The 16,780-nt window shown below is 39.9% G+C and overlaps 1 protein-coding gene across 1 annotated transcript; it reads left to right on the top strand.

Annotated features, from left to right (window-relative positions):
- Nucleotides 1-3,398: 3,398 nt before the first annotated feature.
- Nucleotides 3,399-16,157, top strand: LOC125893334 (ras-related protein rab7-like). The gene is made up of 6 exons (XM_049583933.1): nt 3,399-3,764; nt 9,822-9,884; nt 11,425-11,551; nt 11,734-11,952; nt 14,442-14,570; nt 14,733-16,157. Exons 2-6 carry the CDS (start codon nt 9,832-9,834, stop codon nt 14,826-14,828), a joined length of 624 nt encoding a protein of 207 aa, XP_049439890.1. The 5' UTR covers nt 3,399-3,764; nt 9,822-9,831; the 3' UTR covers nt 14,829-16,157.
- The last annotated feature ends 623 nt before the right edge of the window (nt 16,158-16,780 follow it).

The following is a 16,780-nucleotide window of genomic DNA, read 5'->3' as shown; positions in this document are numbered from 1 at the left end:
CCCCCTGGCCTTCACTTGCAAAATGTGAAATGCCAGATTGCCACGTATTGATCAGGAAGAGACTCAAAATGACCACAAAGGGACACAAACCCACAAAACAATGTACAGTGACTACAAAGAGATGCAAAACCACCACAAAGTCGCGCATGACAGTAGAAAGTTTAAGTTCTGCAACCTCAAAGCTAGATGCTACTAAATCCTACACACTGAACCCTTAAAGATTCTGTTAGATTAATGATAAATGTAACACTAGAGGTTTGTGAACAATATGGTATCTATAGATGCTACAGTTTTGTATTTAAGTAACAAATTAGTTTTTTATTTTGTATTTAGTCACTGATGGAAAAAACTGCAAATGAGCCAGTCACCTGTAGTCTCTCGGTAGATGTTAAAGATTGCCTAAAAATAGAAGAAAACAGCATGTCTTATAAAGTAAATATGTATATGCAACATCTTAAATATCAGAATAGTACAGCACACATTCACTCATAAATAATGCCACAGTGAGACCATTGTAAAAACTATATGTGACTGTTGTGAGTTAATCCAGATCATTTAATGTGAAAAAATAGAAATGTATTAAGGGTAAGCATTTTGTTATCATGACTCAAATTAACTTTGTTTATGTGTAGCTGAGAAAATAGATATTTGCAATTTAATGCACGTAGTGATTGAATGTTATTATTGATAGACATGCAGCTGTTGTGACTCAAGCTGCAACTTGAAGCATGTCTTTGGTACTTAGTTCGGAGTTTACAGTAACAATTTGCTTTAAGTGACACTTTTGAAATCTTTTTTAATATCATTATAATGTATCCTAATTATATATTTATATTTATATTAATATCACACAGCTCTTATAAATATAAAGTTCAAAATCAGTTTTAAAGTTTTTTGTAATGTGTTATGGTATCATACATTTTTTGTCACATTTTGAAGGGGAAAATATTAATGTGTTTTAATTAGACATGAACTTTCTGGGGCGGCACGGTGGTGTGGTGGTTAGCACTCTCGCCTCACAGCAAGAGGGTTGCCGGTTCGATCCCGGGCGTGGGAGCCCTTCTGTGTGGAGTTTGCATGTTCTCCCTGTGTCAGCGTGGGTTCTCTCCGGGCACTCCGGCTTCCTCCCACAGTCCAAAGACATGCAGATTGGGGACTAGGTTAATTGGTAACTCTAAATTGTCCGTAGGTGTGAATGTGAGCGTGAGTGGTTGTCTGTCTCTATGTGTCAGCCCTGCGATAGTCTGGCGACCTGTCCAGGGTGTACCCTGCCTCTCGCCCGATGTCAGCTGGGATAGGCTCCAGCCCCCCGCGACCCTTAAGAGGATGAAGCGGTTAGAAGATGAATGAATGAATGAATGAACTTTCTGTCATATCTGTCAGAAATATATTTTTACATGACACACACACACAGACAGACACACACTCACAAAAACATATTTTCTCTCCTGGACTAACACAGTCTTTACATGTTTCTGAAACACTGCTACAGCACTCTGTAGAGGTTTAAAACATGAATGTGGGCTAGTGTTTGGGACCACCAGTTCACCTGGTGCATTGATTCAAAGTGAGTTGACACTGTCCTCTAGTGGTGGATCATCACAGTTCTTCACTTTGTCATTGATTCACTGCAATTAACCACACTGAACCATCACATCTCTTTCATGATATCTTGATCATGTAAAGATGAAAAAGCATCACTTATGGGGGGAGGTATTAAAGTAAGAGGGCAGGTGATCTAGTATGCACACACACACTTCAGGTGATGAGAATCATGTGATATGGTCAAACGCCCCAGAAAGGCTACTAAATGGACTTTGAGACTGTTTTCTAGGTTGAGAGTGGACCTTTGCTTTCAAAGGGGCACACCATTGATTTTAAGTTCAGTTTTGTGGTCATGTCTCCATGTGACAAAGTCTCAGACAATAACCCTGTTGATGTTGTCAGGTTGTCTTAGCTTGGGCTTGAGGCATCAACATTTTAATAGCAAAACTGTTTCAAACTGAGGGTTGTGGGATTGCACTGTGGGAATTATGGGTACTAGTGTTTTTGGAGCTTGACCCATAAAGACTTAGCACTTGGATATGTCAGTCTTTCTTGCTTGAAATTTTAAATAGGGTCGCAACGGTATGAGATTTTCATGGTATATTAACCATCTCATAAAATATCATGGTTTCACTGTATTACAGAATTGATATTATCATCAATCCTAATGATGCTTAAAGAAATGAAAATGCAAAGGTTGTTTTTGATTGAACAAATGTTTTATTACTATAATTCAGGAAAACTTTAGTCAAAGAAAACTTTATTTCCATTTGCAGTATTACATTTGGTGGTATGGCTCTGTTCTGGGGCCTCTGCATTTCCTAGGCCAATGCAGCGAGCCTCTTCTCCGCCCTTCCACACACCTCTCTGCCCTTCCACGTGCAAACCAGGAAAGCCTGAGGCGGAGAGAGCAAACCTCCCTGCCCTTCCATGTGCCTACATAGAAAGCCTGATGCAGGGAGAGCAGCAGCAAAGACCCCCCAGGAGCAGAACAGAGCAGCATCAATGACAAACAGAAATGACACTGATAAGTCAGACACAGCATGAAAAGTAGGAGCTGGGCTGGAAGCGGGTTGCAAAGCAGCTTGCAGAGGAAGCTGCAACAGAGGGCAGGCCAAATCAGTTTAAATAGGTGTCCTGAATGAGATTTGCATAGAAAGGAATCATGTGATCTATCAGCTGACTCCCTGCCATCAATCAGCTGCTCCATCAGTTGATCGGGCTGTTTGAGATCAGTTAATGTAGCTAGGATGGGAGCTCAGCTTGACATCCTGTCCTGCCTGAACTAAGGGTATGCTCAATTTGAAATTTGAAACCATTTTGTCAATGAAAGTATGTGTAAAAAGTCTCCCTTTTGAAACTAACCAAAATTAGAGGGGAGATTCTAGGTCCAGTTGCATTTTTCCCCGATATTGTAGCTGAGCAAATGTACATGATATACCTTGAACCTGTATATCACTTCAACCCTAATGTAACATATCTTTTATGTTGAATCTGCCTTTTGTGTGTCCCCCAACTTTATGGGATGGGAATATTAAACTGCTGAAATACTGATTTTACACCCACATGTGGAGGGGACCTTATTAAACTGAACCTCTATGGGCCTACCAATCATATGATGTAACATGATATGATGTTGCACTGATGACAAACAGCTGAAACTGCAGCTGAATCTGAACATATAACCATATAGTCATTACATTACATATATACTGATTGCTCTGTCTTCCAAAAAACAAACTGATTATTTCTGCAGAAGCCACGCAGAACTTTTACTGTGACATAGAGAAATAATTCACAGGTGGGCGGAGTCTATTAGCGGGCTGCATGTGACGCTTTCACGCAGACGTTGTTTTGGAGGAGGAAGTGAAAGGGGAAGAGAGAAGCTGGGGGTAGCAGATAGTTAGCTCGCTGGCAGGCAAGCATCTAAGAAAAGTGCCAAATTTACAGACCACTTGTCGATAATCTGCCTCGTCAATCTACGCCGCGGTTTTTGTTAGCGTCCACGCAAAGGGCAACACATTTTCTAACAATCTGAAACGAGGTACTGCCAAATTAACGCTAGCTAACGAGTTCGGTGCCAGCGAGCTAGCTAGCTAGCTAACGTAACGCCTAGTTAGCCACTAACGCTAACTGCCCTGAACAATAACAGCTAGTTAGCTCGCGGACAGCTCGGTTCAAGTCAAGAAGTCGCCGCTCCGGTGTGCTACAAGTTGAAAGTGAGTACAGGAGACGACGACAGGCTGTTAATACATATAATGTTTGCTCAGTCATCATTTCGTGTCAGTGTCCTATTAACGCCAACGCTACAACAGCTAATGGTGGTGCAATGTTTTTCGAGAAGCTGGTTGACAAAAACAAGGCCGGCCTGTGGCTCCTCTGGGTCGGATCCAACAAGGAAGCAGAACCGGGCAGACGAGATCGGTCGAACAAGGCTTTGTTAAAAAACAGAGACGCCCCCTTTGTCAAATAATGACAGAGTGATTTAGCTACTTTAATTTTTACTTGCCCATGCATATTGAGGTGGAGGGGGTGCGGGCTACACTCAGTTTTTCACCTCAAACCCACCACTCTGCTGCTGATTGATTAGTCTTCTGTCACTGTGGATTTTGACAGAAAATATTTTGATGGTGGCAAGGATCGAGTTCATGTATGTCTTCTGTCAACAGGCTGTATGAGAAAAATACCCTGTTGTCTCTGCCGTGGTGTTGCCAGGCAGACTATGTTTGTCTGTGTTAAGTTGTTTTTGTTTCGGTTGTGACTCACAGGTCACGCAGGTACTCGTCTCTCAGTTTATTTGTTTGATCATAGGTGTGTGTTTTAATGATCTGATGGAGCTACAACGCCCATCACTTGTGCCAAAAAGCTTGCCAAGATTAAATGTAACCTGAAATCCACTTCCATCCATTTTTTTCCTGTTGAAGTTAAAATGTTGTCCAGCTTTCTTCATTAACTTCATCTAGATTGGTTGTCAAGATCATATTTACTGAGTATGGACACTGAGACATGTTTCTGCTGTTGGCAACCAGCAACCATACTGGAGTTTTACCCTGAAACACCTGCCTGGCAGTTAGGATCAGCTCTGATATGAGATTTGTTTAATTTTCTTGAATATAATACAGCCTGTGTTCATGCTGAATCATCATGGCTAAAATGCTTTACTCTTTTTTCATGGTTAACAGTGTAGCATACTCAGCTGTGTCTCTTTTTACCTTCACCTTGCACAATGTACCTCCCAGTTTGTTCCGCTGTACTGAAGTACATACTGTCAGTGTTTATTGTTGAACGTCTACATATATGTCTGAAGGCTTATGTGGAAATGTTTTTACATTTGATACAATCCTGAATTGTAGCAATGAAAGATTAAAATTGAGTTACTGTGTAATTGTAGGGAAACACCTTGTTTTTAAGCATTGTTATATAGGAATCTGTTATTGCATGTGATATTTTGTACTCCTTTAATACAGTAGCATAGTGCTTTAATTGCTTAACATGTGTATGTTGTTTTCCATTCTGTCAATATGCTCGATTTTGACCGCACTGACGTGACTCCTTTTGTTAACCCTGGGTCACTGAACCATCTGTTAATCACATTTTGTGTACTAACCAAGATGCACGTTACGTAGCTAACCTGGAATCATGAAGATGGTGTAACTTTCTGACGTGTACAGATGGGTTTGAGCGTTGAGAAACATCTGAAGCCATCCAAAGTTATATTTAGTTTGTTTGTGTCTGTGGGTGTACGGGCATAATCCATATCAGAGGTGATCTGTGAATTCCAGCTGCTTGTGCCACTAATTTACTGGCAGAAGGGGGAAGTAAGTCGTGATTTCTTACTTGAGTGCAACACATGACAGTTTTGAGCGCACATTTCTCAATATGAAGCTATGAACAGTTGGCTAGCTAGTGCATTGATGGGTAGTTGTCTGATTTTTTTGTCTTACAGATGTTTGCCCAGTCATCCTTTTTGATTCTTTAATAATGTAAACAGATGGAACACTGTCCATGAACAATGGATGGATAAAACATCAAAAGAAAAACAATGTGGCTTTGAAAAATAATTAACATTATCAGTATTACACTCACAGATTTCACAAATTAATTGATAGCCAATTTGGTGGTGGCAAACTAAAGGTGAAACTTCATGTGCTGCAATGATAATTTATGTATTTGGGTCATTTTTAGGGAACAGAGAGAGTAGCTATGCATCAAACTCATAATGGTAGAGACAGGAAATTAAATACTAGACATGGAGCCAATGGATCAAATTTACTTTTTCCTAGTAGAGAAAAAAAACACATTTAAGTACCAGGACTCTCTCTAATACTGCTCTAAACTATATGATCTTTTGAATATTTTAATGCAAAATCATGCAAGAAAAAGGTTTACGCAGTTATTTTAGCTAATGCAAACAGCATGAAAAAATGCTCATGACACATTGGCTACTTAAAACCAGCAGCATTTTTAAAGACAATTTACTGGTGCAGTAAATGCTGTGCTTTTACAATGCCATACTATCATGTGTTTTCACAGACAGGTAAATACTGTAAAAATTAACTTCACATTTTTTAATTAAGATTAATTCAGTTTGTCACAAAATGCTCTGATACTAGTATCAGTGAAACCTGGCAGTTGATGCTGGTGTATTAGCGTATTTCAAGAGTCTTGAGACAGAGGGACTCAGACTGTTTGTAGTGATAAACATCCACCTGATGTCTTACTTCGTTGGCACTCAGGAATCAGTGTCTAACGCTCAGCTGTTTGTCAAAGGTAAAAGACCGGAGTTGAGTTTCTTTTGTAATCATGTGACTGTGGTCTGAGTACATCTAGACTTCAGGGATGTACTGTTGTTCATGCTTCTGTCAGCTAATCAGTCACTAGCATATAGTGCTTCACATGTTGTGCTTCACAGTACGGCAGTCACTGGAGTGCTGTCCTTGTTCAAGTCAGAAAGAATGCAAGTGTACTCTCCAGCTCCTGAGGGGAACTGAAGTGTTTGTATCTTATAGGCTCAGTTTAAGAATTTGGATTCATTTTAATAGCTTGTGATGTTGAATCAATGTTGTTAGTTTTTTCCCCTCGGTTATTTTTAAATAAGTATGGCTTATGTTCTATAATTGGCATGCACCAAAAACCTGTTTGAGTTGGTGGATTCCTTGGCGTGTCTGAAATGTCTTTGTGCTTTGTGCTCCATCGATGTTTACTTAAGTGAAGAGCTGATGGGAAGTGGTCATGTTTTCTGCTAACTGTTGTCTAATATGTCATCATGCTTCATTGATCAAAAGCGATAACAGTAATCACTTGTATTCCCCCAAATCAGGCACAGAATACTTTTCGTAAAGACAATTTTGTTTTCAAATCACAAGTGTCAGTGAAAGGTAAAGGGATACTTTACTCATTTTCAACCAGCTTTGTATCATAACTATGGGTAGTATGTGTAAAAGAACCTCCACTTAACCAATGCATAGATACCACCCCTTCCACTGGATGATACGTTTTTGCACATGATCTTATACTGACATGCAATTGAACTGTAAAACTTTGCTGATGGAGTATAAATCAAGATTATTTTACTGCACTGCTTATTTCTCACTAAAATGCTTCCATAATGATATTTTAGTGCCCTGTTTGGCTGTAATTGCGACAGTTTGTGAGCAGGAAGTAGGTGCCACACTGTTTGCTGCATACTGAAAACAGAAGCTGAACAAATAAAGATCAGACAGTAAAAGTAAGCTACGCTGATCAAATACGAACCAAGATTCTGTTTCTGAGTTGCATATTTCTCACCTCAAATATTTTCAGAAACATACTTTAGCTTATGTTCAGCAGAAGTACAAGATTATTTGTTGCCAGCTGGCTGCCATTGTGTCAAATGGACGAGCTTGCATAATGCCACTCACCAGCAGGAGTGTCTAGTAATGTGATGTGGCGCAGTGCAGTTTGATAGTTGTGTTTTCTACCTCTTGAGCAAAAGCGAATGCCACAGACCTTTTTCTCTGTGTTCTCAGGTCATGTAGCACCTGTTTCAAAAATATTTGTGTCTTATTATTACTGCACAGACAGGCTTTATTTCCAGCAGTGAAATATTTCATTGAGATACTTTTCAGTGAGTGTTATGAGGAAATGTATTACATCTTACAGGAACTGATTTATTTAAACCTTGTATCATAGGCAGTGTTTCCACCAGGCAGCTGCTACTGCTGCCGTTCTCACTGAGAGTGAGCTCAACTACAGTAAATTTTTTCTTCTTGTCAATAACAGTGTGCTGGACTGTTTACGTGGCACAGATAAGACATAAGTATGAAAAAAGATAATGCAGCTTTTTGTGAAATCAAGGTTTGTTTAAGCCTATTTGAGTAAGGATTAAGACTTAAATGCTGCCATTTTTTGATTATTTTAGAGCCCCACAGTTCATCTCATGATACGAGTTTCCTCCATTATAAGTGAAAGTGAAATCTGTGAAGGTAGGGGAATACTGTGGACAGTTAGAAGGCAGAATTAGTAACAGTAGGAAGGAGTAAAGATGAGCCTCTGTCATACTTCAGTAACTCAGACACCAGTGATCAGGATCGACTGTATGATGCATGTCATTGTTCCTTTCTGGCATTTCTACAATTACACACTTAACTTCCTCAGTTTTGTGGAACCATGGTTGAATGAATCATCTCCCAGATGCAATTTAGATTTTTTGTGGAGTGAGGTAATTTCCCATGATGCCTAAAAGAAATATTGTACTGAAAAACTTTATTCATTGTTATTTTTGTACATAGCCATGGCAGTAGGAAGTAAGCACAGACTAAAAGCAAGTATTATAAAAACCCTCAGCTGATAAAAGATTGAATATAGGATACTGTACACAGAGAAGATTTTTGCCATGGTGGCCTGTCAAGACCAAACCTTATCAGTGAAAACATCATCTCGACAAAAGATGGGGACAATAGATAATTTGCTCTCGCTCTGTCATTTATTATGCAATATCTCAGATCTTACTTTCTTAACTTTAAAGAGACGTGGAGGAAATGATGCACTTCACTGTCCACCACTGTATTTGAATGTTCAGAAATTACACAGATTGCCCAATGGTGACTTACAGTTCTTGCTGAAAGCGACATCATACGCTGTATCTCTGACTGACAAACTGAAATCACACAAACAACAAGATTATTGTTGTTTTGTTGGGAACACCTGGGGCCGTATTCACAAACCATTTGAGAACTCTCTCAAGTTAGCTTAAAAATTTCTAGCATGGAGTCCTAGTTGTGGAGTGATTTAGGAAACTTCTCAGAGCAACTCTGAGTAAGGAAGGGACAGAAACTTTCACTTTAATGAGGAGGTGTGGTTGACTCTGTTGCTCGGTATGACACAGTCTATTAACAGATGTGATTGGTTGTTCTTTTGCGAGCCTGCAAGGTGTGGACACCCATTGGAAATGAAATGAACTGCGTCACAATATGAGACTGAAAGTGTTGTCGTTGTTTGTGGAAGGTTGTGACAGACCCAAGTCAGCACTATTGCACTCTTGCATTTCCCCAGTTGCCAAATATCTGAGTGTTGTGATCACTTTATTTCTAGAGCTGTTGTGTTGGGTGGGACTTAGATGGCCTACAGACATTATCCCTGCATGATCTAATCTGAAGCATTTTATTTACTCCCCATCATTCTGCGTTTGGAGATTCTACTTCTTTGTCTTTCTCTTAGAAGTCCACCTACTCTCAACAGTTTTTACCTTAGGAGCTCTCTTAAGGGCTAAGATGCTTTGTGAATAACTTTTCTTTACCATGACCTCGTCTTAACCGTAAGGGGAAACTCTTAGAAAACATTATTATAACATTTTCTTAGAATTTCGTCACTAGTGACGTAGTGATGTAGTGATGCTGATATTTGCAAAAAAAAATCTAGATGTGTCACTCCATTTGTGTAATACGTAGAAGGAGCGAGTCCTCTAGGAGGTGACTTCCTGTGGCGTGTGAGGGAGAAAGAGAAAGAATGATGTGTTCCTCGTGATTTACCCAGCAGGCAGCTTAGAGAGCACATGACTGGAATGAACGGTATTCAATCCTGATTGGTCCAGGGCCATGAAACTCTACACACAAATTTATAGAGCAATGTTTTCCAAAGGTCCTGACTGCACAGAAACAGATTAACCTTTGTATTGATTGTATTGTCCCTGAACAATAGAAACTGGCGATTGGGCTGTGACTTGAAATGAAGAGGTTAGGAAGGCACTGTCGAGTGCTCCCTGTATGCTGAACTTTATGCTGTTTGTCTCTCTGCAGCTGTGGAAAAATGACATCCAGGAAGAAAGTTCTCTTGAAAGTCATCATCCTGGGAGATTCTGGGTGAGTCACATCACAAGATTTTTCTCTCCTTCATTTCAAATCCAGCATGGAAATGATCAGTTAGGTCTTTTCTAAAAATAGTTTGGTGGGAAACAACCTTAATACCAAGGTATTATTTTTGTCCGATTACTGAAGAACGGCTTGTATCAGTGTTACTTCCTTGCTGGCAGGAGTTATTACTCGACCATAAGCTGTCTCCAGGCAGAACAGTCCTGCTGTTCCTCAACCATGCTTCTAAACTGCAGACCTAATAAAACTTAATCACATTGACTTTCATGCTGAGTACTGCACAGGAGTGTCTGTGAACAGTAATTATGTAACAAGCTCTTGATGTTTCACAGCCTGTCTTAAAGTAAGTTTAAGTTTCATAAATATTGTGATAACAGATACAAGCAAATCCACTCCTCTACCTCTACTGTTGATGTCACAATATTTTGTCTGTGATTTTGGTACCAGATTTTAAACTATGGCGATTTATAAACTGTTTTTCACAATAATGGGCCCCATTTTAAGGCATTTCAAGTGTGTTGTGTTGGGATAAAATCCAGATGTGATTACCTACACAAATATGTTTCCCTTAGCCATATCATACATTTGTTTATATGCACATCGGGGTCGACACTTCTCTGGCTCAGTGTATGGTCAAAATGCACTTGAAGGTGTTTTTTGTAACTGCAAAAATGGTAAGAAGATTGATTTAGCAGTTTAGTTCCCAACAAAAAGAAGTATAACTAGTCAGTTAACAGTTATCCATAACTAACACAAACTTATTGGTGAATTGCATAAGCTGACTATTAGTGAGACAAATATTTTTGCTTGTCTTCACGGGCACATCTTGTTTTCTGAGAGTTCATGAAAACTGAATGCTGCTTCTCTGTGTTTAGCTTTGACTCAGGTGAGAGTAAGCAGACCTGTCCAAGATGACCTGTAAGGTCTGCATGGTTCATAACAAAGAAGCATATCAGAAATATATTTTGGCTCCTAACCACTGAATAGTTTAGGGTATTGATCTGTATACAGCTGCAGCAAATACAGATCAATTCTCTCTCACCCACACAGATCACCCAGTGTTTGCACTGATTCGGGATCAGAGTGAATTTGCTGGAGCTTTTTTCTCTCTGTCACTTTATAGATGACAGAAGTAGTGATGATTGATCTCATTTGTAATTTATTATCTCATTCACGTAATTCATTGTCATTGCCATTATCACATGTGTAGAGACAATATGAGTGGTTACTTTATGACAGACCGCTAGCTAAAGTAGTTACACCTGGGAGGTATCTCGAGGAATCAAATTTCAATCTGTCTGTAATGCGTCTTGGTTGCATTTCCATTTGTGTGTAATGAGATGACTCTCTCCAATCTGCCCCAAGATGCATAAAGTGGTACAAAGTGTAAATGGGATCTTGACTACATTCATATACCCGTCTCTAAATGAATCTATTTACTCTGTAATTCATGCAAGCTGTCAGCAGACCTGTACTACCTTTTATTTTTTCAGTCTCTGTTATCCTGCTGTCTGTTGTCTTCTACTCTCAGTGTTGGAAAGACCTCCCTAATGAACCAGTATGTGAACAAGAAGTTTAGTAACCAGTACAAAGCTACAATAGGAGCAGACTTCCTGACCAAGGAAGTGATGGTAGACGACCGGCTCGTTACAATGCAGGTATAGTACAAGCTTGCTTCTTTGAGAATGAAATGGTTGTCAGTAGATACACAAAATGGCACTAGATACACACTTTTGTGTCACTAGATACACAAAATCCCCATATATGCTAATATTTGTAGCTCATCTGCTCTGTAATCGTGTCCATACACTAACCTTTTTGTCTCCTTGTGGTCGTCTAGATCTGGGACACAGCTGGACAGGAGAGGTTCCAGTCTTTGGGTGTTGCGTTCTACCGTGGAGCCGACTGCTGTGTGCTGGTGTTTGATGTGACCGCCCCCAACACCTTCAAGACACTCGACAGCTGGCGGGATGAGTTCCTGATCCAAGCCAGCCCTCGAGATCCTGAGAACTTCCCGTTTGTGGTGCTAGGCAACAAGATTGACTTGGAGAACAGACAGGTTGGTATGGGTGAATAATGCCTCCACACCATGACCTCATTTTAAATCATTACCCATGCTGCATTCAAATGTCAGATCACTCAAACACTTCACTATTTAACTACATTAATGGGTTTTGGGCTGTGAGTGCTGTTGAAGTGCTTTTGAGCACACAGCTGCAGTGTGCTGCTTTTGCTCACTGTGTACAGACGGGGTGAACACTGAGCCCTCAGATTTAAATTAACGTCACTGTCTTAATGAAAGTGCTCAAACTTCTGTATGAGGAGTGGAAGAGCAATTTGCCTGGGCAATGTAAAGTAAAGTTCGAGGCTTGTAGTTATGCAGGTTAATAAGGCTCAGTGTTTGTTACTCACTGTAGTATGACCCACAAATAGCATATTATTGGTGTTGGATTAGATCAGATGCAAACAAAGCAACATCATACTATCCAGGGTTCAACTTTAAGGATTGCGCGATTGCCTGGGGCAAATTAAAATTCACATCAGGTTAGTAAATCTACCAAGTCACTCGCCCATAAGGAGTAAAAGAAAACACACCGTTTTCTGCAGAACTCATGATGGAAGTAGCTAAGGAGTGAGCCATCTCTCTTCCTTCTCAGCTCTGTTGATAGTTGTACATGTGTGGGACCAATCAGGCACTCATGAGAAAATGGTGGCAGGTAAAGACAAAATTTATGAACTGAAGTGCAAGCGAGCATTCAAAAAAATAAACAAACAGGAGTTAAAAAGGGTGGCATTGTAGAATGCGGGCAAAACTCCAATTATGTATTGTGTGGTTTGCTGCAAGTGGTTTTATAAAGGTACATCAAAAGTAAAAATTTACTTGGGCAAGTAAATTTCGGACCCACTTCATCAACCAGTAAATGAAAAAAACAATATCAACTTTGTACCCTGGCTCCATAGAGCAAAGAACATGGCTTACTGCAAGGCACATTTTGAATTTGTTTTTGACCATCTTTTTTAGACTATTGTCATTCCAGTTTTAATTATCAAAGTGTTAAAACGTTCACACCAAGTGTGCGGGAAAAGATCAAAGGGCTAGAATCCCAATAGCACCCGTGTGCATCACATTCTTTTTGGGCGGCGAGGTATTTTGCTTTTATGTTATCTTTTATAACAGCAGGGATACAGACGGGAAATGTGGATTTGTTCTATATCGTAGCCACTCGGCCACTCGATGCCCCTGTGCATGACGGTCTTGAGAGTCCATAAGGATGGACATTGGAACTTTATAATATAGATGAAAATACCGCCATCTTTCTGCACTATAGTGACCTTATATGGCGTATGATAGGTCTATTCAAATACACATTTAATTGGGCTGGATTTTAAAATGAGAAAATGTCAGACATTTTCAGCTTTTAGTATTGACAAATTTAAACAAATGTAAATTGTTAAAAGTAGCAATGCTTACATCACATTTGAAATAAAAACAAATATTTTTGTTAAATATCTGACCGAGGAACGTCATATAATGCAGAAACAGAATAAAAAAGAGCTATCACTGAGCACAGAAGCATAACAAGTGGCCTTAACAGCAACTAATAACACTCTTTTTGTCTACCAGTGTCTCCTTCTCTCCCTTTCCCTTCTCTGTACCCACACACGCACACACCTTCCCTCCTGACGTCTTCCTCTGTGGTCAAGTGTTTAGGAAAATACAGGACAAAGCTTTATACAGTCTATGGCAGCAACAGTGAAGTTTACAACAGCAAAGTCACCATGTAAACTCAATAATACCGCAGTGAAAACAAATCTAACATGTCAATGAAATAATATTACTCCAGACATCACAATACTGAATGAAAAAAGTAATGTTATGTAAGCACAAAGAACACAGACATCAGTATCAGTCATTCATCCTGCTTCCTGTTGACCCTCTACTGAGGAGACTCACTGTCTGCAGGTTCTACATGCTGAACATATGTACTCATAAAGTTGCCTATTGGCTTTTTAGTGGCGAAGGTTTTACTGCACTTAGGTACAGTAACAGCGTAATTTTTGTCAACCAGAGTAATCATGAAGTTACTTCACCTTCATTTGCACCGCGACCTCTCTACTGTTCTCTGACCTCACTCTGTGTCATGTTTGTGTGTGTCTGAGTGTGTGTGCTGTGTGAAAGAGGCTGCAGCATGATGCTACATGAAACCAACACTCAAAAGCAATAATATAAGAGCAGATAACGTCAGAGATCATTAACACTACGGTCTTGATTAATTTTGCCCAGCACTGTTAAATACAGGGTCTCAGTACTCATCCCTAGCCGGGCCACTCGGAGGTTACTTCTGGGCTGAATGTGCTGCCAGTTGAATAGAGCTAGTGTATGATTTTCTTAATCTGTTTTACTCAAAAAAAGAATGATGTGAAACAACATTTAATGTAAACATTCTGACTTAATTAAAATGATTTTCTGTTGAAGACAACCATGAACTCATCGTTGTGCATTCCAGCTTACCATATTGATGAATCTCTTCCTCTTTATTCACACAGGTAACCACCAAAAGGGCTCAGGTTTGGTGTCAGAGTAAGAACAACATCCCCTACTTTGAGACCAGTGCCAAAGAAGCCATAAATGTAGAACAGGCATTCCAGACAATTGCACGTAACGCCCTCAAACAAGTGAGTTACAGCTGCTTGAAATGAAAAATGAAAGACCGTTAAGATGAGTGCTTTGTTATTTGCATATCTCAGTGTATGAATAACTCAAAACCCAGTCTTTATTACTTTGTCAGTCTGATTTTCTCTTACGCTGATTATGTTCTCTCATTTGCTGCGTTTCAGGAGACAGAGGTGGAGTTGTATAATGAATTCCCGGAGCCCATAAAACTGGATAGGAATGACAGAGCTAAACCTTCAGCAGAAAGCTGCAGCTGCTAAGGGACAACTTGGACCATCTCCTCTCTTGGCTTTCTGAAACACCCTGTCACCGGTTACATCACCTGCACCTTGCTCCCAGGGAAAAGACTTCCCTACTGGTCTTCCTCCTTCGCGCCACTGTTCATTCCATCGACACAACCCCTCACGCAGTACGCTGCACATGGATGTACCCCCACACACTTAGAACACAAATTAATACGCTAGCGTTCACTCGCTGATAAATCCAGTGCCCAAAGATCACACGAGAAGAATGACACCCCCCTTTGACCTCACAGCCCCCCCCCCCGACTCGATAGTGAGTGACCTCCTGTCCTGCCCACCCACTCTTCTGACTGTGGCCCCTGACTCTCACACTGAGGGGGCGCGATGGTGCCATGTTCAAAGAGTGCAGTTGGGAACACTAGATGGACTGGCTGAAGCTCTGTAATGTGAGATGATGTTGGCTAATGTCAGCATCCCAAGTATCTAATTCTCTCTTTCTGTTTTCTCTTTGCTTTCTATTGCCTAGCTGTCAAGAAATAATCGAGTTGAACTTTATATATATATATTATATTATATATGTATATTTTAATTGGCTTATGGTATTTCTCGAGCCAATGTGAAACACATGCTTGTTTTTTTGCACTTTCTTTTTATGTTTTTGCCTCTAAATATTATAGCGGGATGACTGATTTTGGGCAACGTCTGCTACCACACGCCTTTTGGTAAGCTTCAAATTATACCTCCTCACTCGTTTTCCATGTCAAATATAATCCCTGAGAATCTGTGGAACACTTTGGTGATTGTACTGCCTTTTCCCTACAAGGTCGTGTGTTAGTGGGTTTTTAACGGCCTCACACTGCAGAAGAAATGTTCCTTAGTAGACTTTAAGTAAAAGCTGATAACGCAGTCACAATGTAAAACATGGATTAATTCCTTGATATATTAATATTTGCCTTTTATGTAACATTACTTGTACTGCTACTATTACTGCTGTATGTGTTATGTCCTTCATCAGACATCTTTCAACGCTTATGGAATTACAATACGTGTCACCAACACAGCATACACCTGTCTTCTGTCATGTCTTTGTTATTGCTGTTCTCTCTATCTGCTTGTAGCTCAGGTTGGCTAAGTACTTAATATTTTTAATGGATTGTGCATTACGGTGTATAGATGGTAAAGGTTTATGGATTGAACTGAAATGGATGTTCTCTCTTTCCATTTAAAGAAAAGATCCAACTTTTTGCCCTGGTATTACTCCTCCTCCTTATAGAAGAAAAATCACTGCGATGCCAATGATGTTGTCAAAGAAAATTGGGACGTCAAATAATAAAAATCTTGAATATATCAATGGTCTAACAATGTCTCATTTCTTTTTAACTTTCTACCTAATTTCTTACAGTTTTTTTTAGTACAACCAATTTCATTTCTGTGTTTTCAAGCTTGACTTGAAACATGAAATGGGCCTCTCTCAGAGCAAACATTTTGACTTGTCATAGGAAAATCAAAGGCATTACCAACAACACTAACAATGGATCTTCTCTAGTGAAGTGTTGCAATAAGTTGTGACTGAGCCAACATGCATCTTACCTCAACCAGAAATCAGAAAAGCTGAATGGAATTCAGCCATCATTAATTTCATCATATACACCTGTGCTTTTCCCACTGTGACAAGTCAAAAACTTCTTCTGTGACAGTTTGTGTGATGCTATGCTTGGATGAACTGCAGTGTTTAAAAAATGTGGTACATCCCTCCACACAGGTGTTTCACCAGCTTTAGCAGGTTCCACTCAGGACTGTGAGGGTGTGCATGCAAGGTGCCTGACTGACAACTTCCCCGAGTTTCTTGTTAGGCTGCGTTCAATGGAGCTCATGTTTACGACGTGGGAAGTTGTGAAAACGAACTTGTGAACTTGGAGCTCTCAGAAAATTTCCACTTGCCAGATCATGAATACCACATTGACGGTGTT

This window comes from Epinephelus fuscoguttatus, linkage group LG1 (assembly GCF_011397635.1).
Source record: "Epinephelus fuscoguttatus linkage group LG1, E.fuscoguttatus.final_Chr_v1".
NCBI classification, from domain to species: Eukaryota; Metazoa; Chordata; class Actinopteri; order Perciformes; family Serranidae; genus Epinephelus; species Epinephelus fuscoguttatus.
This window is presented reverse-complemented; position numbering and strand designations above follow the sequence as displayed.

Bases quoted from the DNA above. Each gene is read 5' to 3' on its own strand.
- LOC125893334 (XM_049583933.1), top strand. From the start codon at position 9,832: ATGACATCCAGGAAGAAAGTTCTCTTGAAAGTCATCATCCTGGGAGAT. The intron at 11,552-11,733 runs GTATAGTACAAG...GTGGTCGTCTAG, and splicing joins ACCGGCTCGTTACAATGCAG to ATCTGGGACACAGCTGGACA. The intron at 14,571-14,732 runs GTGAGTTACAGC...GCTGCGTTTCAG, and splicing joins CACGTAACGCCCTCAAACAA to GAGACAGAGGTGGAGTTGTA.